We start from the raw sequence: 24,357 nt of genomic DNA, 5'->3' as shown, positions 1-24,357 counted from the left end.
CGTGGGAGCCGGGCTCCGGCGGCCCGCGGCCCCCGGCCCAGGGCACCCGGAGGTGCCGGAACCGCGAGGCCCCGAGGCCTGGGCCCGGCCCCGCCACCCTCCTCGGCCCCGCGGGCCGCGCTCACCCGCAGGTTGCCCTTGGTTCGCTGCTTGTTCTTGCCCCCCATGGCGGCGGCGGCGGCCGCACCAGGGCCCGGCCGCAGCCACCGCGGGCAGCGCGACAGTTCCGGGGCGGGGCCCGGCGGCCGCGGGCACCGAGGCGCCGCCAGGGGGCGCGCGGCGCGGGAGGGAACCCGCTTGGTGAGGCCTTAGACTCAACACCACCCTTAGAAATAAAAATAAAATCCATCGATCTTCAACTTCGAGCGGCCTTAGGGAGCCGCGGCGCTCTTGTACACTTACAAGGACTTTGGATTTGGGAAAGTTTCACCCACGCTAGTCGAATGGCATCGCTGTGAAGTATCCCTACAAAAGGTGTTCCAAGTCCATACTAGAGATCTGAATGTTAGCGATTTTACTGGATGTGTACAGAAACATTAATACAATATTTAATAAAAATATTTAATCCAAAGAAACCAATGTCTGGTTTTTTTACCATGGGGTTTAGATACAATATCCGCAAAATCAGCATTCACTGATACAACTTCGTTGAAACCCAACTCAAAAACACACGCAGCATAACGCACTTCATGTTACAGGACTGAAAATTTGTGAACTCAGGAGGTTGTGGATCCTTTCAGAGTTTTGGAGCATGCTGTAAGGGAGCCCTATCCTTGCTAAACTGCTGCTTTTTCTCAAACTAAAATAACAGACGTAGTGGAGCCACTATGGTATCTCTTTAGTAAAAAGTGTATAAAGAAGTGTATAAAGCATTCATACAGTCATTTTCATTATTTGGGATTTCACTGGATATTTGTTTTCATTGAAAACTGGATTCATCACATAAATCATGAAATATTAATTCCTTCCCTGATCAACTGTTGCAGAAAAGCTAAGGAATCTGTTATGAGGATTAAATTAGAAATGTGGGTGCTGGGGCCTGTGCTGATCTTCAACCCCTTCAATGCCCTTCAACCCCAAAGTACATTTGAAATATGTCAGCACATCCTTTTTCTTCTAAAAAATGATATAGTTGCCCCAAATCCATATGATTTCCCCTGGCACCATGTGCATCAAAACATTTTTCTTCCAAAGTGGGGAACTTTCGTTGCTTCTGGATCTCAGCATGTCCTCCACCTTCCAAAGAAACATCTTCTCTGTGCCGAATAAGAATTCTTTTCCATGTTAATCTTCTTACCCTGAAAGCAATTGGAGAAATATTAATCTACCTATAAAATGAAGTCTGTTTTAGGAAATACTATGGAATAACCATTATCATGAAAGTCAATAAATTCTATTTGTGTATATATATGGACAGAGATAATGGTTCATGACCCGGTGATAGAAATACCACCTACTCACATGCAAACACTTTCATAAGCAGGAGCTTGGTTTTTTATATCTCAGAACTGAAAAAATTTAATGTTATTCCTCACAACATAATTAATGAAGATGTGGTTTCCATTTCAGAGCTCACTTCTGCCTTCCCCGTGCTAAGAATTCTCACACACTCTTAGCTACACAATTGAATTACAATGCTTATTTAATCTGCACCACCCAGAAGGATAAATGATGGGAGCAGAATAAAACACACATGTGAAGTGATACAACAGCACACATATCTAACACAACTGGGGTACGGCAGTCCATCTCTATAAAAGTGAAACAGAGGAAAATAAAACAGAAATAAATGTGCACCATGCAGTACTGGTTGCTTTGACTGTTGCAACCAACAGTACAGTGGATATTCAGAGTTGTACATGCATTATAAACACAAATACTTTGCAGATCTTCACAGGCTGGCAGGCAGTTGGATTTCCCACCTTCTGGCCACATGTACAACATGACAACATGCAATATTCTAACTGCTAATGGCATTTAAGTACAAAGAAAAACTAACCTTGACCAGAACTCTTCACAACTACTTTGTAAACCTTCTACACAAACAACACCTGGTTTCCCTGGCATGCAAAACCCTGACAGAGAGAGCTCCTTGGCCCAGTCAATAATATTCTTTCTTTTTTGCTTGTTGTAAATGTGATGACTGTAGATCCACAATCGAGTGAACGTGGTGACTTGTGACTGCGTGGCATCGGAGGCTGTCATTGAGGAAGATGAAAGATCTTTGTCGATGTAAGCAGCTGCGTGGTCCTTAACCCATTCTCTCGCATTCAGCATGCAGGGCTCGCCACTGAAGTTTTGCATCAAATACGTTTTTAGATCAGAGTTCAGGAGAATCTGCTGAGAGCGGCTTAGTAATGATGACCTAAAGAAAAAGAAAAATATAAATGCGTATAAATACGTATGTGTTTACAATTTAGCATGTTTTTAGAAACACATAATAACAGAATCCTTAGGGTTGGGAAAGACCTCCAAGATCATGTCCAACCTTTGAGCGATGATCACCTTGTCAACCAAACCAGTGCACTGAGTGCCACATCCAGTCATGCACTGAGCACCTCCAGGGAGGGAACTCCAGCACCTCCCTGGGCAGCTCCTTCAATGACTGACCACCCTTTCCATGAAGAAATTCTTCCTGATGTCCAACCTGAACCTCCCCTGGCACAGCTTAAGGCCATTTTCTCTCGTCCTGTCACTGGTTCCCTGGGAGAAGAGGCCAATCTCCACCTGCCTAAAACCTCCTTTCAGATAGTTCTGGAGAGTGGTAAGGTCTCCCCCGAGTCCCCTTTTCTCCAGGCTAAACAACCCCAGCTCCTTCAGCTGCTTGTCATAGAAGTTGTGCTCCAGATCCTTCCCCAGCTTCATAACTTTTCAAAAGTTTTGCTTCAAGCTGCCAAGAAAATCAGGCATAGTTAGATAATATGCACTTGCTATTGCTATTTAAGTCATATTAGCTATGAAAACATCTTAATTAGTATTTAATTGGTGTGCTAACTCTTGAATTCACAAACAGCACTACCAATCTGTAAAACAAAATCAAGAAAAAGGTACTTGAAAAGTAAGTATGGTGGCTGAACTAATTTTGTAATACACAAGCCTACTTCTTTAAACAGAAATAAAAAATATCAGAAGGCTGGAAGAAATAGGATTGTGACAGGGGAAAAATAAGACCTTTGACTATTTTTTCACCCCTTTAGTTAGTGGTAAGCTTTATCAAAACAGACAAGTGTCTCTTCTTGAACATCAGACCTATGAACAGTATCTACATGTAACCCTCCTGTATAGGCGATGGCTCCTTCACACTTTTTCCCCTTTCCTCACTTATTTGCTGTGCACACCAGAGAAATCATAAGCTTGTATATTTGTTTTTCCTTCAGCACTGTTGTCCACCTGGCTTAATTTGGCAGTAAATCATGAAAAAAAAAAAAAAAGACTGTTTTCTCTGATCATAACCGTACTTGTGCAACACACTCTAACTTACAGATGTTTTTATTAGCAGTCGTACCTCACAGTAATTTCTGGGAGAACAGTCGGATATTTAAATGGTAAAGCACAGGCCATAGAGAATTCCACCTAAAAAAAAATGAGCAAATGTTTAGTTCAAGTAAGCGGTAAAATCCCACAAAGTAATAAAATAATTTTTTAAAAAAGGTGTTCACAGTACCATAGCGGCATTAGGCACCTCTGCCTTTATGTTCAGTATGAACTGAACTTTTGAAGATGGCACCTCTGCAGACTCATTTTCAACATAGTGTTTCAGTTCAGCTAGAGCCAGTTGGTCTGTCACAGCAAACTCTTCCTCATAAGGAAACATGCTAGAGAGTAAATCTAACTCAGAAATTTGTATCTCTGCTTCTTCTTGGTTGGCCATTTCTGTTGTTCCCTGAGCAAAGAAAAAATCACGGAAGAAAAACACGGCTTGAATATGGGACAAAGTCCATTAACTACTCCTATGCAAATCAAGTTACAGAATCATAGAATAAGCTGAGTTGGAAGGGACTCACAAGGATCATCGACTCTGCCTCCTGGCCCTGCACAGAACAATCTCAAGAGTCACACCCTGTGCCTGAAAGCATTGTCCAAACGCTTCTTGGGCTGCGTGAGGCCGGTGCTATGGCCACTTTCCCGGGGAGGCTGTTCCAGTTCCCAACCACCCTCCGGGGAGAAGAACCTTTTTTTTTTTTTAATACCCAACCTAAACCTCCCCCGACACAGGTTCATGTCATGCTCTCGGGTCCTGTCACTGGTCGCCAGAGAGTGCCTGCCCCTCCACCTCCCCTCACGAGGAAGTTGGAGACTTTATGTATGTTAATAGTTATGAACAAGCCCATCATAACCGGTTCGTGTCTGCCGGGGACTCTGGGTCACGCACACACAGATAGCCCACGCGGTTTCCATTGCCCTGAGGTGGGACAGGACCCACTGGTGCGTCGCCAAACCAACGTCTTCCACAGACGGCTGCTGTGGTGGCCGCTCTCAGGTGTCGTGAGAGCTGGGGAGCCTCCGCTGCCCCTCGAACACACCACTCCCGCTCCCCTCGCCCTGCGCTTCCATGCTCCCCTCAGACCACAGGGGAGCAAAAAGTGACACGGCCTGGCGCCCGCGCATGCGCGTACACGTCCCAGTCCCCACCCCCCGCCACGGCCCCACAATGCAGCGCGCCGGAAGCGCGCATGGCAGCCGGTGACCGCCGCCCCGCCACCCACCCGTGATTGAGGTGAGAGGTTGCCGCCTGCCCCGCCTGGTGGAGTCATGCGCCACCAAGTTGTTCGCCCCGCCGCAGTGGCAGGTGAGGGACGGGAGCCCCCCGGGGCCGCCGCCGCGCTCCTACCGCCGTGGCCGCTCTCCTCCCAGTCCGGGGCTCGCTCCGCCGGCGCGCTGCAGCCGCCGCTCTGGCCGGGACACGCGGGGCTTCTGATTGGCTGCGGCAGCTGTCAGTCATGGCGCCCGCCAATCGGAAGCAGGCGGGGTCGGGGCACGGGGGTGGCCCAGCCGCGGGACGGGCGGAGCGGGCCGGGCCAGCCGGGGGGCTGCGGGCCGGGCTCGGCTCGACTCGGCTCGACTCGGGTCGGCTCGGGGCTCACCTGCTGCCCACGGGACGGGAATGCTGGCTGGCGACAGGGTCCGGCCTGCTGCCCGCCGCGCCCCGGGGGTTCCCCAGGCGAGCCTCTGAGCGCATTTTTCCAGGGTGTCTGCCAAACGCAGGTGCTCGTTTGGTCGTTGAAACACCGCTTTATCTTATCTTAAAAACCATAAAATGCGTCGGTCGTTTAGGCTGTGCATTTCCTCGTGAGGGCTGCGCCGTGGAAAGGCTGCTGCAGAGCCTGTCTGACAAGCCTGCCCAGGCACGGCGTGGGTTAAGTTAACAACCCCACGTGTTGATGCAGTCCTGCCTTCCCGGCAGGAGCAAGGACAGTTTGGAAAGGATTTTATCAATTAAAAGTTGTTCATACAAGATCAAGTCTTGTAGCTTTTTGCAGAAAAATGTGCTGTAGAGGAAGGTTGTTGGATGAACAGTTATTTCTTACTCTGAACAAATTGAATGCTAAGTTGCAAAAGTTGATAATTTTGCTCTCGATGAAGTGGCTGCCAACCAGCCATCAACAACTGGGTCATCTGCCCTACGAGTATGCTCATGCAAACATGCTCTTGTTTGTAAATGGCTTTTCATACAAAACTTGCTCTATGAGTATCATGCCTAAACACTCCCCAGCTTAAGTTTTCTCTCTAGTTCTCTTGGTCTGGCTTAATTTTTTGGCTGTGACAGCTCCAAACAGGCAGTTGTGCTCTGGGGCTGGTGTGCTGCCATGTACAAGCAAAGAAATGGATTTGGAAATGTGGATTGATAAAGGTCAGATTTAGTGCGGGTTGTGTTTACATGAAGGGTGGACAGCAGGGTTAAGCTAGCCTGCAAAGATTGCAGAGACTTGATTCTGAACCATTTTTGCTTCCTTGTTTTCATTGTATAGCATATGTAGAGTTTTAAGTTTATCTGAGGTTTTTGGATGATCTTCTGTCAGGTAAGGCACAGGTGCTACAGACTAGAAACTAAAAATGTTCTGTCACATCTGCAGTAGCCACCTATCTGAAGCCAAGCACTTGGCTTAGGACTATGTAGTGGTAGATCACTCTTGTCAAGAAGGGTCCACAGGTATAGTGAGTAACAGACCCATCTGAATTATTTGATTGATATGTGGGGAAGGTGATGATAAATTTTCCACAGTAAAGAAATTGAAAAATCAGAATTCCGACTGTCTGTATATTTTCAAATATGTTAAGAGTATCTTACCTGTGTCAGACTTCATCAAAAACACAGGGAATTTGCAGTAAACAAAACGAAAAGGTTGCAAATGCAAATAACTTCCAAGTTTTAGTTGGGACAAAACCAATTCTTTTTCATAAAATCCCTGTGGTGTTAGTTAAAGTCCTTAAAGTTTATAGGAATTTTTTGGTACTAGAGTTTTCAGTTTTGTTATTTTGTGCAATGCTTTTGATTTAACATTTTTAATCATTTGGGTTTTGTAATTCACACTGTGATCTTGTCTATACAACAGTTACAATTGTTTCATGTTAAAACATAATTAATATTTTTTTGGTTTGAAAATGTCAAATTAAAACAAGTTAATTCACCTCAAGGGACACAGCTTGGTCACTGCAATAATTCTTGTAGCAATGAACAAGGAAAACCAAGACTACCTTCTAATTTTACTGTTTTTCTTTGTTAGGTCACTGTTCCTTTTAGGAAAAATTACAGAGTACAAGTATGGGAAAGAAACGCATCAAAGGCAAAACTGCACAGTCTGATGAGTCTCCGGATATACTGAGTATGTTTCCTTGCAGAAGTTTGTGGACCTAATGTTTCTTTTAACGTCAAAGAAGTCTTGAAAGCTGATTAACATTAGAAGGCCTTTACACTGGTCACTGGCTTTGAAGTCTCATTTACAAAATCTGGATTTTTTTTAATTGAAACTCAAGTCTAGCAAGAAATATTGGTGTCATGACTTTTCTAACTATGCTAGAAAATAATAATCCTGTCTTGAAAACTGAGATTAATTTCCGGTTTTCAGGAAACTCGGACACACAGTCGTTTACTGATACAGATTGTGTAGAATTACTCAGAATATAAAGGGTTTGTGGAGTCAGCTGCTAAGCTTAAGTTGCTTTTTCCTAGTGAAAATTTTGTTGCAGAAGATTCTTGCCTCAGCAGTAAAAGCTGTGATTAAAATACTTTTTGTGAAGCAATTTGCCTTTATTCTAGCTGCTAATTTGGTACTGACCCTGGGCATTTCAGCTCTCATAGTGTATTTTGGTTAAAACCTCTTCTTTCTGTTCTTCTGTTCCTAGTAGTTCCTAATCCCAAAAACTAAATTTTATTCTCCTTGCTCCACTGGATCTCACCTGTGCTGAAATTTTTTTTTTTAATCTTGTTTACCCTGTTTATTGTAGCTTTTGTTTTTACTTGTATTGTGTAGCATTCTCTCCTACCACCTTATCTGCCAGGTCACAGATTGTGTCTTTCCCATCTTTTTTGTTGATCCCAGCTGGGGAAGTGAGTTGAACCAGGTTAATTTAGTTGGGAGAGAGAGCACTTAAGAGTTTGAGGAGGCTTGGTGGGATGGCCTGTTTAAGTCTACTCTGCTTTGGTTTCCTGATTGTCCTGGTCTTCTTGTGTTAGCTTCTGTCTCTAATGGATGCCTTTTTTAGCTGCTTTTGTCTGGTTTGGTTGTTGGGAGTGTTGGGGGCTTTTTTGTTTCCTGGAGTCAGGGTCAATGTCTGCTGTAACTGTTCCTCTTTTTCTCCTGCAAAGAGATCAGTTATGTTCTAGCTGCTGGTGGCATCTCACTTTTTTGCCTATAAGTAAGTGGTCTTACAATGACAAAGTCTTATAAAGCCACAAATGAAACTAAGACTGATCATGGTGAATAATTCCACTGTAATAGTAGTTGCCAATGTACCAAATTTTTTTGTTTGTTTTTTAAATGACAATTTTGAGGTTGTAGATGAAGCTCATGTTTTTCAGAAAGTTAAAAGAATGCTTCTGAATATCTATGTTTGCACTTTGATAAAATCCTGGAATCTTGGACAGGAACAGAACTGTAGGTACAAAAATTTACACTGGTTTCAGCTTATGCCAATAGAAGTTTGCAATCTTGGGGCTGTAATCTTGCCTCAACAAAGATGGATTCAGAGCTGTCACACTATCTGAGCAATAAAAGCACCTCAAAGTAAAGTTTAGGATGCAGCAACAGTATACCCAGATTGTAAATGGTGGTAACAATAGGTTTCTTTCTGATGCTCTGATAAATTGTCAGTGTTTCCTTGGCTCTAGAAAAACTATCCTAGCTTCTGGATTGCTGCCTGTGTCTTCAATACTTGCATTCGTTATGTTGCCTACATCCTTCTTGTGCTTCTTAATTTGTAGAACCTGTGTGCAAGCATATTCGTAAAGGACTGGACCAAGGGCATCTGAGAAAGGCACTGCAGAGTGTGGAATGGCATGTTTGTCAGGACTGCAAGGCAGACAGTAAGACACAAGAGAAGGCTGAGGAGGAGGAGACTGATGAAGGCACTTCGATATGGTTATGCCTAAAATGTGGCCATAGGGTATCTTTTTTGTTGTTAATTTGTCTTAATACCTTTCAGTGTCTCATAATATAGTGGAACAAGAGAGTTTCTAATTAAACTCTTATAGTGTCTCTTTTTTTATTGTAAAGGTGGTGCTACCTAGATGACTTTATATACTGTAGAGTGTGATTTAAAAATGCCTGCTCTGATCAAATGAAGTACTTGGAAGATGGCCCAAAGGCATTTAGCAGGCTTAAGGCCAAAACATCATCTTGAGGACTTGTTTCCTAGAAAGTTTGAATTATTTTGCTGAGAAAATAAAAATGCTCCTAATCTATGATTTTTTCAAGATCTTAATGCTCATGTTAGTTCATGAAACTTGGAACTCTGCATGCTGAAGAGGTTTTTGTTCTGTTTTATTCTTTCAGGTGTTCAAACTGGAATTTGTTCATTAAACGTTCAGTCCCAGAGCACCTTTATTCTGCACCCAGTAAATTATCTATCTGCAGAACTAAATATTTTGAAATAGATAGCTATCTGTTGATTCCAGTTAGTTGAACGTGATTGAACAGTTTTCATTTTAATATTTTGTGATCTGACTTTATGTATGTTTCATTGACAGTCAAGTGGATTTTGTGACAATTGTGGTTATCGATATTGTAGGGCTGTGACAGAAATTCTGCAGACCAGCATGCCTTAAAGCATTATAAAACACCAAGATCAGATCCCCACTGTTTGGTTCTCAGTTTGGACAACTGGAGTGTGTGGTGAGTTTGTCAGGCAACACAAGACAGGAGCTGGAGAGCAACAGAGGCTGGGATATAATTTGTCCTTTTTTTGTGAATTCTGAGATTTCTCTCTAGGCATATATTAAAATGTTTCCAAACATGTAATTCCCAGCAGTCTTTGCTGAGATTTGCAGAATAAGTATTATTTTCTTGTAAAATTTATGATCAGAATATTTTAATAATTAAGGTTGAACTTGACCAACTAGTCAAATGTGGTTGACTTCATATTTTACTGCTTTTACTTGGTCAGAATACTGACACATGAAAACAAATGTTGATCTGTAGCTCTAAATCTTAAGTTTCGACCTTGGGAGAAGGTTCTTTCTGATGTGCACTTAGTGGCAACCTTACCTTTATCTTCCTGGTAAATACAATTCTTTAATACCACATGTAGACAGGAAGCGCAGCTAGAATTACAAGATGCTACTGGATCAAGCAATACAAAGTCCATGTCCCTGGTAGTTTTTGCTTCTCTCAAAGTAATTACACACTTCTGTATATAAGGGGGAGCCCTAATTTTCTAAACTATGATATACAGAAATACTATACTTGACATAAAGTTTTTGTTTTGCTTAGTAACATGGTTTTGTAACTTAGTATCTGTCATTATGTTCATTATATATAACAGTATCTATTTATTTGATTATACTTTGCACTTACGTGTAACAACCACTACTTTTAATGAATTCTAGACTGGAAATGGACATTATTAATAACATTATTACTAATGAACTAGTGAACTTCTCTTTGTGAATTTAAATTAGTGTTAAAATCGTGGGCTTGAAGTGCTTTATATTCCCTGGTTTTTAATCAAAATATTTGCAAATGAGAGGAAGTTGTCAAAGTAAGATGTTTTGGCTTCCTTCTAGAATTTCTAGAATTTAATTGCCCAATAAGTTAACCAAAGATTGATATATTGGCTATAAATGAGTTATAAATCAAAACCCACAGTCAAGAACTGTACTTCACAGTGGGCCTAGTACAAAAATTCTGATCAAAACTGCTTTTGCTTTTATTAATTATATGAATGTGTGACTAAATCTCTTTATGGTATGCATGCAAAAGTGGTTCAAATTGGATATAAGTAATAACTGTAAACAGTTTAAAGGCATGTTTTGGAGAGGAAACAATTCTAGGAATTCACTAAGTTCTGCTCTTTTGAGTTTACAAGTGCTGTTGTACACATTTTCAGTACTGGTCAAACAGCCATCCCTAACAAAACTTTTTCCAATCCCTTGATTCTTTCAAGGTTGTCTACAATTTTTTTCACATGCAGAAGGTTCTGGTGTTAAAACACACCATGGAAGTAAATACCCTTTGTTATTCCAGGAGTGAGATGCCTATTTTTATGATTAACCAGATAGACAATAGATAAACAATCAGGGATCCAAAAGCTGAGCCAATTTTTTTAATGAGATATGAAGAAATGTGATGATTATAGCTAATGCCAGGGATGCTAGAGTTTTGGGGAAACATTTTACTGCAGACTTCTTCTGCTTTTAATATCCGAAAGTTGAGTCTGACTTATGGTAATCCTGAAGTCTGCCTAAGAACTGTAATTGGTGTTTTCCAAAATGCAGAAGTATCAGTACCTTTTGCCACTTCTTCAAGGAGTTGATTGGGTGGAACTACAAAATTGGTACGTGTAAAACTTTCTGCTGTGTGTGTTCCGTCAGCACTTTACCCTTCTTGAGCCTTTATGACTGCAGCTTCTCCCACAATTTTGTCTAAAGCAGATTACTGGTATAACCATACACGTCTTTGCTCACAAAGAGACACACAGAGTTTGTATCAGCAGTAGAAGAGGGACTAAAAGTCTGCAGGTTTAATGGTGGACACTTGAATTATTTCTTATGCAACTTAAATACAATTAAGTATTTGCTTGGCTAGAATACTGAAAGTATTTTTCCATGCCATAATATTCATGAGTCATTTCCTTTAGGGCCTGATATCTTAGTTTCTTGATTTTTGGCAAAACTTTCCCAGCTTTTATTTTTCTTGCAGCAAGGTTTCTAAGCATATCTCTTAAGAGTCTAATTTATACTTGTAAATTGCAACTGCCAGTCACCAAAATAATTTACTAAAGAAAATTTTTAAGTGTTTTATTTTTGTGATAAGTAGATTGGATTCTTCCCTAAGATTTCTAAATCTTACACTAAACCTTGTAATTTTATAACTTTGTGTAATGAATTGCATCAAGCAAGCAAATAGTTTAGGATTTTTAAATAATAGAAAAAAAAATAGGATTAATTGTTTTCTTTTGGGGGCGGCGGAGACAGGTGCTACCTATGTGATAATGAAGTTCCATATAAAACTTCAACCCTTTTGGGCCAGACTGTGGATTTTGTTAGAAAACAAGTTGGTATTGACTCATCACATGCAGGTAAGTAATTATAGTATAGATACAGTAAATCAGAAGGTCTCCTAAGTGTTGGAGACAGTACTTTACATCCAGAATTTACACTAAATTGGATTTAGCACCTTATGGTAAAGGGAAAAACTAATTTCTCCCCTTTTTTTATCTTTTTTGTCACAAATCTGATAACATAAGTAATGTTCTAGCCCATTGATCTAATTAGATTAGGATTTTGCTCAGCATCCCCTAAACTTTTACAGACAAGACAAACAAGAACAGGAGAAAAAAAAGACAGTTTTACTGTGACTTTTTAAAAAAATGTGACAGTCACTTTTTCTGCAAATAGGCAATTGACTTTCAGTACTTAGGGTGCTGTGTTTATTCATCAGTGTTGCTCAGTCTGTCTTGAGATCTAAAGAAAAATTGTCATTGCTTAAGGATAATTTGATTTGATTTTTTTACAGTATTTTTGTGGGTGTTTGTGAATGTATCAGGAATGACTAAATCTCCAGTAATGGAAGGAGTATACAGAGGTTTTGTCACTGGGTCTGTACACTTAGTATAGGCAGCTGCAGTGCTTTTAGAACTGTAAAATACTGTGTTCAGCCTGCAGTCTATCTGTAAAATATGATTGTTTAAAAGAAAACAAACGCAGCAAAACCACCTAGTTTCCACAATAGCAAAACTGGTTTTGTACAAGGCATTTCCACTAGAAAAATTGGAAGAATTTGCATATAAAAATAAATGCTATAACAAATGACTGTCAGAAATTGCAACCCTTGAGTGAAATCACAGGCCCTGTGGGAAATGGAACACAAACATACAGCAATGCCACGTGGCTGTCTCTGAATTCAATTTGTTCAGAAAACAGCTGAGGTTTTCCCATGGAGAGCAGAGTGTTCTGAGTGGTCAGTCTTTCCCAGATACACAGTTACTCTACATCTAATATTTGAACTTCATATCAGTTGCCAAAATTTTCTTCTCAGTTTTGAACTGGAAAACCAGTGAATACCTGCGTGCAGTTGTTGCCTATTTCATGTGTTCTGTGTGTCATTGTCCATCCATCTGTTTCTTGTCCAAAGATTGTATTGTCTGTTTTCCTTGCTTTCTTTGAACTGATGTTACTTGATTTTAAAGTTAGTATTAGCTCACAGCCCTATTTACCAGAAGCCTAATCAATAGCTGACTGCCAAACTGGCAGAATCAGTGTGGGTGTATTTTGAAAACTGCCTGTAACTCCCTTATGGCTTTATTAAACAGGTCATTGAAATTTTCAGCAGTACACCAAAATAATTTGGGGGAAAATATTATTAACTTGTCTTGAAGACTATAAACCTTTCAGTATCATCTGTTTAGGTACATGAGATGAATATGAGAATGCTTTGACAGTGGGAGCCTGTTGGATGTTGTAGAAAGCCCTCACATAGGTGATTTTGACACAGCAATAAAATGAGAGATAACACTTGGAAGAATTTCAGAGGATGTTGGCATGAATGGCTTGTGGGCCAAGAGATGTTTAATTTACATGCTGATTTGAAATGCTCTTTCAGGGGGTTCTTGATTTGTTGTTTTTGTTGTTTTGTTCTGTTTATTTTTTAACTTCTGTTACCTAGACAATTTAAGAACCTAAACCAGTAGTTTTATATTTAAAAATTAAAGAATTAATTATCATACGTATAATATCTAAACGTCATAGATTGCTCCTGACTGTAATAATCTTTCCTGGCCTATACCCTGTTACTATGTTAATATGTGGTATGTTTGTATTATTTCAGTAGAAAAACAACAAGAGAACAAAGAAGTTGAAAATAAGAAAGTAGAAAAAGACAGCAAAAATGAACAAGAAAAAGAAGTTTCACTTAAGGGAGAAAATTCTCATTCAGCTGCTAATGGAGAAGTCACTGTGAAAGGACTTAGTAACTTGGGGAATACATGTTTCTTTAATGCAGTGATGCAGGTACAGGACTTGTTGCTGTTTTTAGAAAAACTTTGAATAAGAAAGAAGCCACAAACAAAATGAAAAACAGCCCACAACAGCCTTGCCCCCAGCATTTTACCGTGACACAATTAGAATGTGATTTTTTTTATCTGCCAGGAATGATGGCTTCTTTCTAAAAATAGTGTGTTGGCCCAGAGAAATACGAAGAAACGGAGCTGCAGGTTCAGACTTGCTCTAAGGGGAAATACAATAAACTGCCTTGTCCTTGAGGGAGGGCATTTTTCACTGACAGAAAATTAGCATGCCAACTTCTAGTTATTTTTTAAAAATATGAAATAGTCTGACACATCACCCTTGTGGCTTCTTAGACTGTAAGAGATGAGTACTCAAAGACCATGGGTGTTTATTGCAATAAAAATGTCTCAACTACAGAAAGTCAAAAGTAAATATTGGATGAAAAAACCAGGATGAGCATGTTGCAGCCATTGCCATCTTGTGTGACTTCTTCAGCTGAAAGCGTAGAATAAACTTGTTCTTTCATGTGTATTGAAACTGACATGTGATCTGGTGCTCTGTGGCTCTTGATACTTGAAGTTTTACTCAAAATTCCCACTGTACTTGCAGATTTTAGTAAACTGCTTTTGATTTACTTATAAACACTTTTTAAACCAAGCAAATACCCACACTGCATTTTATCTTTTGATGTTTTAGAAACAGACGCTAGTAAATACACTTGTCAAAAGATCAGTCTGTTGAAGAATAATATATTTAGGGTTTCTGCAATCTGAAGTAATGTTTATAGAGGGCATTGGAAGTCCCATGAGCTGTATGAAATTCACCTTTAAGCCTTAAACACAGATGGAGATTCTAGAGTGGTAGTTAACCACTTTAGTTCTGTGTTTGGGAAAATAAATTGCTGCTAAACTGGTTGCTCCAAATTCCATGACTAGCGGAGTTCCGCTGCCCTTCCTGTTGTCCCCATTTTCCAATCTCTTTGTCTTTTATATTCTACAGAATTTATCACAAACTCCAGTCCTGAGGGAGCTGCTTAAAGAAGCTAAAATGCCTGGCACAACAGTTAAAATTGAGTCACCTGAGCTATGCATGGTAATATGCTTTGACCTCTGTAGTGTGTGCTCACCTTCCAGTTAAGGAAACAAGCAGTATTTATCTCTCGATTTTAAAGCTGTTCCAGCTAAATACTAACAAGATTAAGATGTAAACTCAGCAGGAACTTCACCACTGATTTCCATAAAGCTGCTTCTGAAGTCAGTGGAGGTATTTTGTTCACAATGTAAGAGCAGCGATTCGATACTCTGTTGTAGAAGGAGTGCTTGCATTATGATGATGTTATATGAAGGATGAAAATGTGTAACTCTTGCTATAGTGTCACTTGTCTAAATGCAAAATAGGAAACTAGAGGATGTCTGTAGCACTAACTTAAATAACACACCTGTCACTACAGTGAGAGATTTGGATGCACAATTCCTTTTTCAGAAATCGGGTTTTTTCCTAGTAAAGGCAAGAAATCCAGACTTTGAACTGAGCAATAAATAACTGAGTTTTGCTATCATTTCATGATAAGCCATGCATTGTTTTTTCAGGTTAACTTACTGCCATTTTGGAATTTTGTGTATTCTATTTGACAATAATGTTTTCAGGAACTGAAAAGGAAAAACTTACTGCTGAAGAATCTGCCACTGAATTAAGGCAAAACAGCTCTGTTGCTTTTATTTCAAACAGGAACCTCAGCTAATAAAACTAGATCAGCCAGGTCCTTTAACACTAGCCATGCATCAGTTCGTGACAGAAATGCAAGAGACAAAAAAAGGGGTAGTGACTCCTAAGGAACTTTTTGCTCAGGTTTGTAAAAAGTGAGTATCTGTACAATTGCATGTCATAGTGAGTATGAAAAAGTTTATTGTTTGAAAGACTGTCAGTTTTTCCTCTTTTTTTTATCTCTAGCTCAGAACACAGCATATAAAATTTGTAGAACACTTAACAATTTTTGAAAGAAGACCAAAATATAAATGAATAGCAGTAAAATGAAAGATACTTAGTGACATACTGATGAGCTGGCTTCATATTTTTAGAAAATAGTATATGTAGACACGTGTTGCTTTTATATACATACATTCTGGAGACTTTGTCCATGTGTGTTTGGTGTGAGTTGTTTTTGCTGTGTTTATCTCTGAGTTCAGTTATACCTTACGATTTCATTTAACAGAGCAATACGATTTAAAGGTTATCAGCAGCAAGACAGTCATGAATTGCTTCGCTACTTACTTGATGGAATGAGAACAGAAGAAATTCAGGTGAGTGCTAAAGTCATAGTTGTGCATACCTTTCTTCTTCGTACCCCAGACCCAGCCTCTTTCTCCTGCTGAGGGGAGAAAAACCATACTTTCTGAGATATGTCAGCCTCCATAGAGTGGTTGTGCTGCCCACAGGACTTAACTTGAAGCATATTAGCAAAGAGAACCCGCAGAAAAAGTGGGTGTGGAGTATATGTAGTCACCTTAAAGAATGTCCATATGTCTTCATTTCTGAAATGCACTTGTAGAAATTCCATGGGGTTTTTTTGCTAGTTTTAATTTGGGCAATCCTTAGACTGATTTTCTTACATACTAATTGGAACACTATGGTTGCACCTTGTTTCCAGTTGATTTTTTTTTGTTGTTATCTATGGGAACTATTGTGTAGTTCTACAGGTACTTGTGTTGTTTGAATTGATTCTCTTAATTGGTGAAGATTTTACTTTTTCCTCCATCTGAAACACATCGTAAAATGAAGTCGTTAAGTGAATTAGTTTAGAAAATTTTACGGAGTATATTTGTTTTGAAAATTTCAGCAAATAAGTGTTGGAATACTAAAGGCGATGAGTGACTCTAACAAAGAAAATGAAGAAGAACTTAAAAAGAAAATTAAAGGTAAAATAAATTATCACAGCATCAGTAACTTGTAAAATCTCCTTTTTTGTTGAAGTATATAAAGTAACATTAATAGAATCAACTAAAAGATACATGTCTAATTGTACAACTTTTTGCCACCTCTTGAACATGTGTGCATCTAGAATAAGAGGCTCAATAGTTTTAGTCTATATTTAAATGTCTTGCTGAACTTGGTGGCATTTCCTTCTTAACAGAATAAGAGATAGTTGATTCTGTAGACATCATACATTAAAATATGTTTGGGCAGTGATTAATCATTCAAACATGTAAGAAGTTAAAATACTAGCATATGAATATAATTTATGCAGCTGCTAATAGTTCATTGTTACTTAAAAGTGGTATAAAAAATTTAAATAATGAACAGGGAAATTTTTAAACTTTTCAACGTGACTTAGGAGATGAGTTGCCAGTTTAAATTCAGACTACGTGTTATTCTGAAATTACAACTTGAGGAAATTGGTTTTGTTTGTCAGACAAAAGTTGGTGCTTGTTTTTTTTAAGTTCAGATAGTTGTTTCAGTCCTGAGAGAAAACAGGAGTTCTTAAAACAGCAGTACTTCTGAGAAAATAGGGAAATGCATTTGAGCAGAGAAAGTGGTAGGGTATGGTTTAACCAAGCTGTCTTCTGCAAATGTGTTTTCACCCCCACTCTTTTGATACACAAAAGATTCTTAATTTAAGAGTCTTGCTGTACTTGCTATCCTGAGGAAACCAGAACAGGCCAACATGTTCCATCATACACCTTGCATGTTACATTCTCCTTTTTTTATTTGGTTTGCGGTAATGAAATTGGTTGCCAGTATATTGTATGTAATATTATTAATTTTACTATATGCTTTTTGAATTCTCAGAATATGAAAAGAAAAATGGAATACGAAGTTTTGTAGATCGAATCTTTGGTGGAGAATTAACCAGCACAATTATGTGTGAGGAATGCAGAACTGTAAGTAAACTGCCTGCTCTGAATAACCTAGAGTGTAATGTCCTGTAATCTGCAGGAGAACCCCAAAGTGACTGAATGTAGAAATAAGACTTGACTAGCTGCATGCTTTTCAAAAAGGAGCATTATTTGGCTGGAATCTTACTTCCCTTGTATTATAAAGTTAACCTTTCAGTTCCTTTCAAAAGCCTTCCAGAAAAAGAGGTCAACAGCAAGCTGCCTCTGCCAGAATTCCCTCCTAGATTCTCAGTGAACACCTTCCAGTGGTACAGATCGTAGAGCAAATTAATTGTTATGGGGCCCTTTCCTTTTTTATTCAGGGGATTACATCGTCCCCTTTCCCACAATGAAAAGACCATGGAATTGCCAGGAGGACAGTGAAGAAAGCACTACTGGGATAATATATCCTGAGAATGAAGTAATTGAGTGTATTAGCAAGTGGGCTAGTTGAATATCATGATAGATTACAGCTATGAGTCTCTTAGGCCTTAAGGTGCAGTATCACTAGATAACTAAAATTCATAAAAATATTTCCTGCTCATTTCTATGGTAATGTGACTGCTGGATTTTAGTCAGTGGAAGCTATTTGTGGAGGTAAATGAGCTGTGTTTTACAGTTGTGGGCACAAGTGAAAGCAGGCCTTGAATGTAAACATGCAAATACACCTATTGACAGCAAGCCAGCTGCTTCCAAACAAAATTAAATTGGACTCTTGATTATTCATTTAAAGGTATCCTTGGTCCATGAGCCTTTCCTTGATTTGTCACTTCCCATACTAGATGTTCAGGTAAGAAATAGTACTTTATGGCCTATATTTTTTTTGTTTATATGGAAACACTTATTATACAATCATTAGGAACAGCATTTAAGCATCTTTCTAAAAGTCTCTTTTGCAAATCAAAATTGCACAGAAAGATAAAGAATAAGATTTTTCATGAGAGTCATTCCTGTAAGTTGTGGTTCGTAAATTGTCTCTGGAAAATCACACAGGTTGTTTGAGTTCTTTGGGGGGTTTTTGTCACTTTTTTCATCCATTTTCCTGCACTGAGTCCAAGAACACTTCTCCTAATATTCAGGTTATGGAATAAAGTTAAGAAATGTTGATAGGATAGTATGTGAATACTTATTTGGTCGATCTCCAGACACTCAAAGTACGTGATTTGCTTTGTGTTTTGTATTGATAATCTGTATATGTAATATTTCACATTTGTTGTGTAGCACTGCTTACTCATAAATACTGGAATGGAACCCCCACAGCCAAAAAGATCACGACTTCTGCCACAAACAAGTTTCATTTTAGCAGAAGCAAAAAATTCTGTGGCAGGACGTTCAACTGAAAATGTCTCTGCTTGTGTAAAACATGACTCTTCAATGCATTTAATGAGATCGGTTAGAGGCAACGGTGATGTTGCCCCTTTACATGTTCAGAATTTGGCCATCAATAGCCTTGCTCTTACATGCTGTTTCATTCCATAAGTCCTTGTTTCATACGGACTCTCTGGAGTGAGACACTCCTTCCATTAACACCAGGGTGTGAGTTAGTTGTATGTTACATCATTAAAATGTTATATTTGAGCTGAAAACTCAGATAACATCTCTATTTCTGTGGTTGTTCTGTGGCTTTTTGGGTTTTGTAGAAAGTGAAAATTACAAAGAGAGAAAACATTAAAGAAAACAAAGAAAAGGAGTCCGAAGATGAAGAGGATAAAATCAATGACCATTACCTTAAGCAGAAGGATGAGCCCCCTGGTACAAGTAAGCACCTTCAGAAAAAAGTGAAGAAACAGGCCAGAAAACAAGCCAAGGTTGGTTTGGATAGGTATTTCACTTTGTGCTTGCTATTTCTGTTGAAATATACTGGTTTTGTTTCCTTAGTTTACATGAAGGAGGAGACAGCTTAAAATTTCTCCTCTTTCAAATGCACAACTGAAAAGACTTAATTATACCCGTGTCTTTGTTGTTAAGATGTTCTGTTGAGCATTGGTTTGTAGGAATAATATAATAATATCCAACAGAATTTGTTGCTTGTCTGAAGTAGCCTTAATCTGTATCAGACTGTTTTCCAGTCATTGATTGCAAGAATATTCACAAAACTTTAGAATACAGACATAAGAAAGGATCAGGAAGATAGCAAGGGAACAATTAGCTGTATTTTGATGATACTGCTTAACAAGGAGCAATGGGAACTATGTCTGAGTGAGGGTAAGTTCAGTATTAGTGGAACTGATCACCTCTTATCATTAAATCATAGATTATTCTTCCCTCTCCTGCCTTATGCATCTATGGTATGCAACAAACATTCTGATAAAGAAGTGGTAAGAAATGCTGAATATAATTCATGCTTACTTTGTGTTTTGTACTCTTGTTTCTATGTATTCAAATGTGCAGAGCCAGCGCCGGCAGCAAAAACTTCAAGGAAAGATGCTTCACTTGTCAGATCTCTGTGCAACTGAACAGCCAGAGATAGATGTTGAGTACAAGCAAGAATCAGAGACTGAAATGAGCTCTGAAACTCTTGATAAGAAGCAAGAAGAGGAATCATCACATGAGTGCAAAGATCACTGCTTAACTCAGAAAGACTTGAGTATACAGGGAAATAGTACAGAAATTCAGAGCAGGCATGAAAATACAGGAAAGCCAGAACAAGAGTGTGAAGAAAACGAGTCTCTCACGGATCTCTCTGTGGAAGGCTTAGATTCTCCTATGAAGTTTGTCAATGGCCTTGACAACCTGTCTTTGAAAGAGGAGGATGATGACAATGAAGATGAGGAAGAGCTTGCTATAGACTTTTCAAAACTCCACTTGGGTGCCAGTGAATCTGACATGAGCACCATGGATGGCCTTCAGCCTGCTCCTAGCAAGACGTGCGAAGTATCTACAGATGACCCTGAAACAGCATTTTGTACTCTGGCAAACAGGGAAGAGCTGAACCCAGAGGAAGGTTCAATCCATCACTGTTTGTATCAATTTACCCGTAATGAAACACTTACTGAGACCAATAAACTACTGTGTGATGTGTGTACACAAAGGCATTGTGGACCAAAGAACAACATAAAAAGTATGACAAACTTTTTTAAAAGAAAACTTTAAATATATCCCTATGTGCTTCTTGAGTGGGTAAAGGTGGGGGGATTATCCCTAAAGTGGTATTTGTATAACTTTGCCTACTTTCATTCATCGTATTAAAGGAGAACGCTCAGCTTCTCAGTTCTTGCAGTAGATGACATTGTAACAGTTTAAATAGTGAAAATAAATTCCTGCTGTAACATTTGTTTTGATATAAAACACTTGTTTTAATCTTGGTGGTTTTTCTTTTCTGCAGGTGAAAAGAAGTTTGTTTATACTAATGCCAAAAAGCAGATGCTCATCTCTCTAGCTCCTCCAATTTTAACCCTTCACTTAAAGAGGTTTCAGCATGTAAGTAGCAAGCTGACACATGTATATAGCCTCAAGTTAATATGTATATATGTGTACATATGCATGTTGTACTAGTTTAACTTGAAAACATGCTAACGTTACTTTTATTTTCTATAAAACTAGTTTGGTTTTTTTTTCCCAAAGTTTGGAAGGCATTTGTGTGCGGCATTGTGTTTTGTGGTCTTCGAGGCATTGAGGAGTGTTTTTCTGAAAGAATAGTCCCCTAATTAACTGGAAAACACTGTTTTGTGAGCATATTCACAACATATTCCCTCATTATTCTTACTGCTTACTGTATTAAAGTGGAATCTTAGCATTAATGGTTTCCTACTATTACAGCTGTTCATGGGCTCATGCATTTCACTAAGTACAGGTAAATAGGATCCCTTACTAGTAACAAGTAAGTAACAAGTTAGCAGAAGTGGAAAAGAGGATTCTGAGCCTTGTGGGGGAGAAGGAAGCATGAAAGGAAAGCAAAGTAACTTAAATTTTATTTACAGACACTGAAGTAAAGTCACTTACCTCTTTATTCCCAAACTGTAGAAAAAATTTTAACTCAGGCCTTTAGCTTTTCAAGAGAGAAGGAGGAAAGGAAAGAGAGGCAGTTCTGCCTCTTCTAAATTTAAACCCATTTGGTGTTTAGGTCAAGATACTTGAAAAATAAGGGAGGCAACTTTAATTAGATGAAAACCAATTTCATATAGAAAATGGAAATATGTAGCCTATTCCAAGAGACTGAAATATGAAGAAAATAACTTCTGCCATCATCTCCTTTTGTTTTTATGTGATTATTACAATTATGTGATTATGGTGGGAGCACAGTTTGCATCAGTTTGGATGCTCTAAGATCAGATCCTCAGGCATGTTCCAGTATCTGAGAAGCCAAGACTTGTCCTCATAGTTACTGAAGTGCATTAGAGCTGATTCTTTTTCCACTTTTGTTACCATTACGTTAATGTACGAGTGAGCTGAAGAGCCATCTTAACTTGTGCTCCAGTGCAGCATGTGGGAGCAAGGAAATAATGCTGGAATACTGGACATCAGAGAAAAAAAAAGTTTGCTTTTTCCCAGTTTTGCGTAATGTAAAACTAATTTTGTATTGTTGAAACTTTAACCTGAAACATAGAGTAACTAAGCATGGTTTTAATATGCTCCATTTTAATATTATGGGGTTTTCCTCTACTTTGGTTGTTTAAGGCTGGATTTAATCTGCGGAAGGTTAACAGGCATATCAAGTTCCCAGAAGTGATAGACTTGGCTCCTTTCTGTACAGCTAAATGTAAAGTAAGTGGGAAAACAATCAGATTCTCCTTTCCCATGTTCTAATGTGCTTTCACAACAAAGCTGCATAGCAAAATCTTTGTAGAACGCTTGTCAAGCCTGTTACTTTGTGTGATAACTTGTACTTCACTGCTCATAACTGTAGTGCTTGCATGAATCTCTAATAACCAGTTTCCATTTCATCACCAAACAAATCAAAGAGTTTACATTCTTCAAAACTCAGCACCTGGCTGACATAGCTAAACCTGTGGTTTTCTAGAATGTGGCTGAAGGGAATACAAAGGTCTTGTACTCTCTCTATGGAGTTGTTGAACACAGCGGAACAATGAGGTTTGGGCACTACACTGCCTATGTTAAAATGAGAGCTATGAACACCCACCTCTCTGATCTTGTCCTTCGAGGACAATCTCAAGGTAAGTCATTAGAAATATTTTACAAATTATCACAAAATGGTTTGGGTTGGAAGAGGCCTTAAAGATCATGTAGTTCCAACATCCTGCCATGGCAGATAAGTTCTCTGAGAAGGGCAGTGAAGCTGGTGAAGTCCTATAAGGAGCAGCTGAGAGAGCTGGGAGGGCTCAGCCTGGAGAAAAGGAGGCTCAGGGAAGACCTTACCAGTCTCCAAAACTGCCTGAAAGGAGGATGGAGCCAGGTGGGGGTCAGGCTCTGCTCCCAGGTAACAAGTGACAGGACAAGAGGAAATGGCCTCAAGCTGTGCCAGGGGAGGTGCAGGTTGGACATTAGGAAGACATGAAGACAAAATGGTGGTTAAGCATTGGAAGGGGCTGCCCAAGGATGTGGTGACATCCCCATCCCTGGAGGTGTTCGGGGAACAACCAGATGTAGCATTAAGTGCTGTGGTCTGGTTGACAGGGCAGTGATCAGTCACAGGTTGGACTCGATCTTGGAGGTCTTCTCCAACTCAGTGATTCTATGATTGTACTCCATGATTCTTACTGAAGAGCACTAATAGAACTGATTGCTTCAATTCTTTGTAATAACTTTTACTCCTAAATTTTTCCTTTCACAGCTTTAGAAACTGAGCCAGTCAAAGGTCAGTGGTTCCACATCAGCGATACACACGTACAACCTGTCTCTGTGTCCAAAGTGCTGAGCTCCCAAGCCTATCTTCTGTTCTATGAGAGGCTGCTGTAACTCTTCAGAAGAGCCTTCCTGTGTGTGCAGCCACCTTCTTCAGAGGTGTGAGAGAAGGCAGACTTGCAAATCATGTTAACATGTTGGAGCTACTGTATAACAGGAATTCACTTTATGCATTTTAGACACACTGACAAGCAGTTAACTTATACTTTTTCCAGTGTTTCCACTACTTTTCAATAAAAGTTTTTTTCAAAATTACAGCTTTGAGTTTTTGGTGAGTAATTTGGGTAGATATAGATCTTGATCAGCAGCTTTTTCACTTTAAAGCAACCAGCTCTACTTTTGAACTATAGTTAATCTTGGCTATTATGCGTTCCTATGTGTTTTTTAGACCTGGGTTCCAAGCATAAGAAGCTGTTTCTTCCTCCACAAGAGCCAAGACAATTGCAGCTTTCAGCTCTCTTTCCACTATTGGTTTATGTCCAATAGAAGAGCCCTCAAGTTTGCAAATGTTCCAGGAATTCTTTTGCTGGTGTTTGGCTTGGTTTGCTTGGCTCACTCTTATTACAGGCAGTCCCACGTAGTCTTTCCACACAACAGGCATAAGACCAGTAGTCCTGCAGTGACTTGTAACTGTGAAGTTCTCCACAAGCTTCATGTTGACTTTCATGTGAATAAAATCTTGGCTCTGGCATGCTAGAGCAGCAGCTGCTTACATTCAGTGCATTTTTTGCAACAGCCTTACTAAGAAAATGGGCATCTTGTTCTTGTAACCCTTAGAGCCATCAGCGGTAGTCCTCGTGCAGCTGACTCTAGCAGTACGCCAATCCTTCTGAAAACTTGCTGAGTTTATTTTTCAGCCTCACCAACAACTGACTATAAAGCCAGCATTAGTAGAGCAGCCTTATTTAGGCAAAAGATAGTTCCAGACTTGATTTAGCCTTCCACTCCCTTCTGGTTGTGAGATAAGAGTAGTGCTGGCAAGAGTAGTAAAAGGATTAATTATTGAAGTGGCTTGGATTT

General features: G+C 39.4%; 3 protein-coding genes across 14 annotated transcripts in view; 1 reads left to right on the top strand and 2 right to left on the bottom strand.

Annotated features, from left to right (window-relative positions):
• LTN1 (listerin E3 ubiquitin protein ligase 1) overlaps positions 1 to 240 on the bottom strand; it is a 33,403-nt gene extending 33,163 nt beyond the window's left edge. The window contains exon 1 of the mRNA XM_032098264.1: positions 126 to 240. Coding sequence (XP_031954155.1) covers positions 126 to 167 — 42 coding nt within the window. The 5' untranslated portion in view covers positions 168 to 240. The remainder of the gene's footprint in view (positions 1 to 125) is intronic.
• Positions 241 to 499: 259 nt separating this feature from the next.
• On the bottom strand, positions 500 to 4,984 carry RWDD2B (RWD domain containing 2B). 6 transcript variants are annotated; one of them, XM_032098257.1, is made up of 5 exons: positions 4,832 to 4,984; positions 3,665 to 3,883; positions 3,506 to 3,573; positions 2,000 to 2,365; positions 500 to 1,298 (listed from the first exon to the last, which is right to left on the bottom strand). In XM_032098257.1, exons 1-5 carry the CDS (start codon positions 4,940 to 4,942, stop codon positions 1,061 to 1,063), a joined length of 1,002 nt encoding a protein of 333 aa, XP_031954148.1. In that variant the 5' UTR covers positions 4,943 to 4,984; the 3' UTR covers positions 500 to 1,060. The 6 variants fall into 6 exon arrangements, with proteins under 6 accessions (XP_031954148.1, XP_031954150.1, XP_031954154.1 ...); XM_032098259.1 differs by having other exon boundaries at positions 4,707 to 4,913; XM_032098263.1 differs by lacking the exon at positions 4,832 to 4,984 and adding an exon at positions 4,707 to 4,788 and having other exon boundaries at positions 3,665 to 3,873.
• USP16 (ubiquitin specific peptidase 16) lies at positions 4,640 to 23,594 on the top strand. Of its 7 annotated transcripts, none has more exons than XM_032098248.1 (18): positions 4,640 to 4,717; positions 6,726 to 6,824; positions 8,423 to 8,604; positions 9,229 to 9,332; positions 11,633 to 11,736; positions 13,485 to 13,666; positions 14,663 to 14,755; positions 15,392 to 15,522; positions 15,876 to 15,963; positions 16,500 to 16,578; positions 17,450 to 17,541; positions 18,269 to 18,325; positions 19,176 to 19,343; positions 19,927 to 20,596; positions 20,861 to 20,955; positions 22,153 to 22,239; positions 22,496 to 22,649; positions 23,267 to 23,594. In XM_032098248.1, the coding sequence occupies exons 2-18, from the start codon at positions 6,764 to 6,766 to the stop codon at positions 23,389 to 23,391; spliced, it is 2,472 nt and encodes an 823-aa protein (XP_031954139.1). In that variant the 5' UTR covers positions 4,640 to 4,717; positions 6,726 to 6,763; the 3' UTR covers positions 23,392 to 23,594. The 7 variants fall into 7 exon arrangements, with proteins under 7 accessions (XP_031954139.1, XP_031954138.1, XP_031954141.1 ...); XM_032098247.1 differs by having other exon boundaries at positions 4,704 to 4,789; XM_032098249.1 differs by lacking the exon at positions 4,640 to 4,717 and adding an exon at positions 5,079 to 5,205.
• The last annotated feature ends 763 nt before the right edge of the window (positions 23,595 to 24,357 follow it).

This window comes from Corvus moneduloides, chromosome 2, assembly GCF_009650955.1.
Source record: "Corvus moneduloides isolate bCorMon1 chromosome 2, bCorMon1.pri, whole genome shotgun sequence".
In the NCBI taxonomy this organism is placed as follows: domain Eukaryota; kingdom Metazoa; phylum Chordata; class Aves; order Passeriformes; family Corvidae; genus Corvus; species Corvus moneduloides.
Note: the sequence above shows the minus strand (reverse complement) of the source record. Positions and strands in the feature narration are given on the sequence as shown.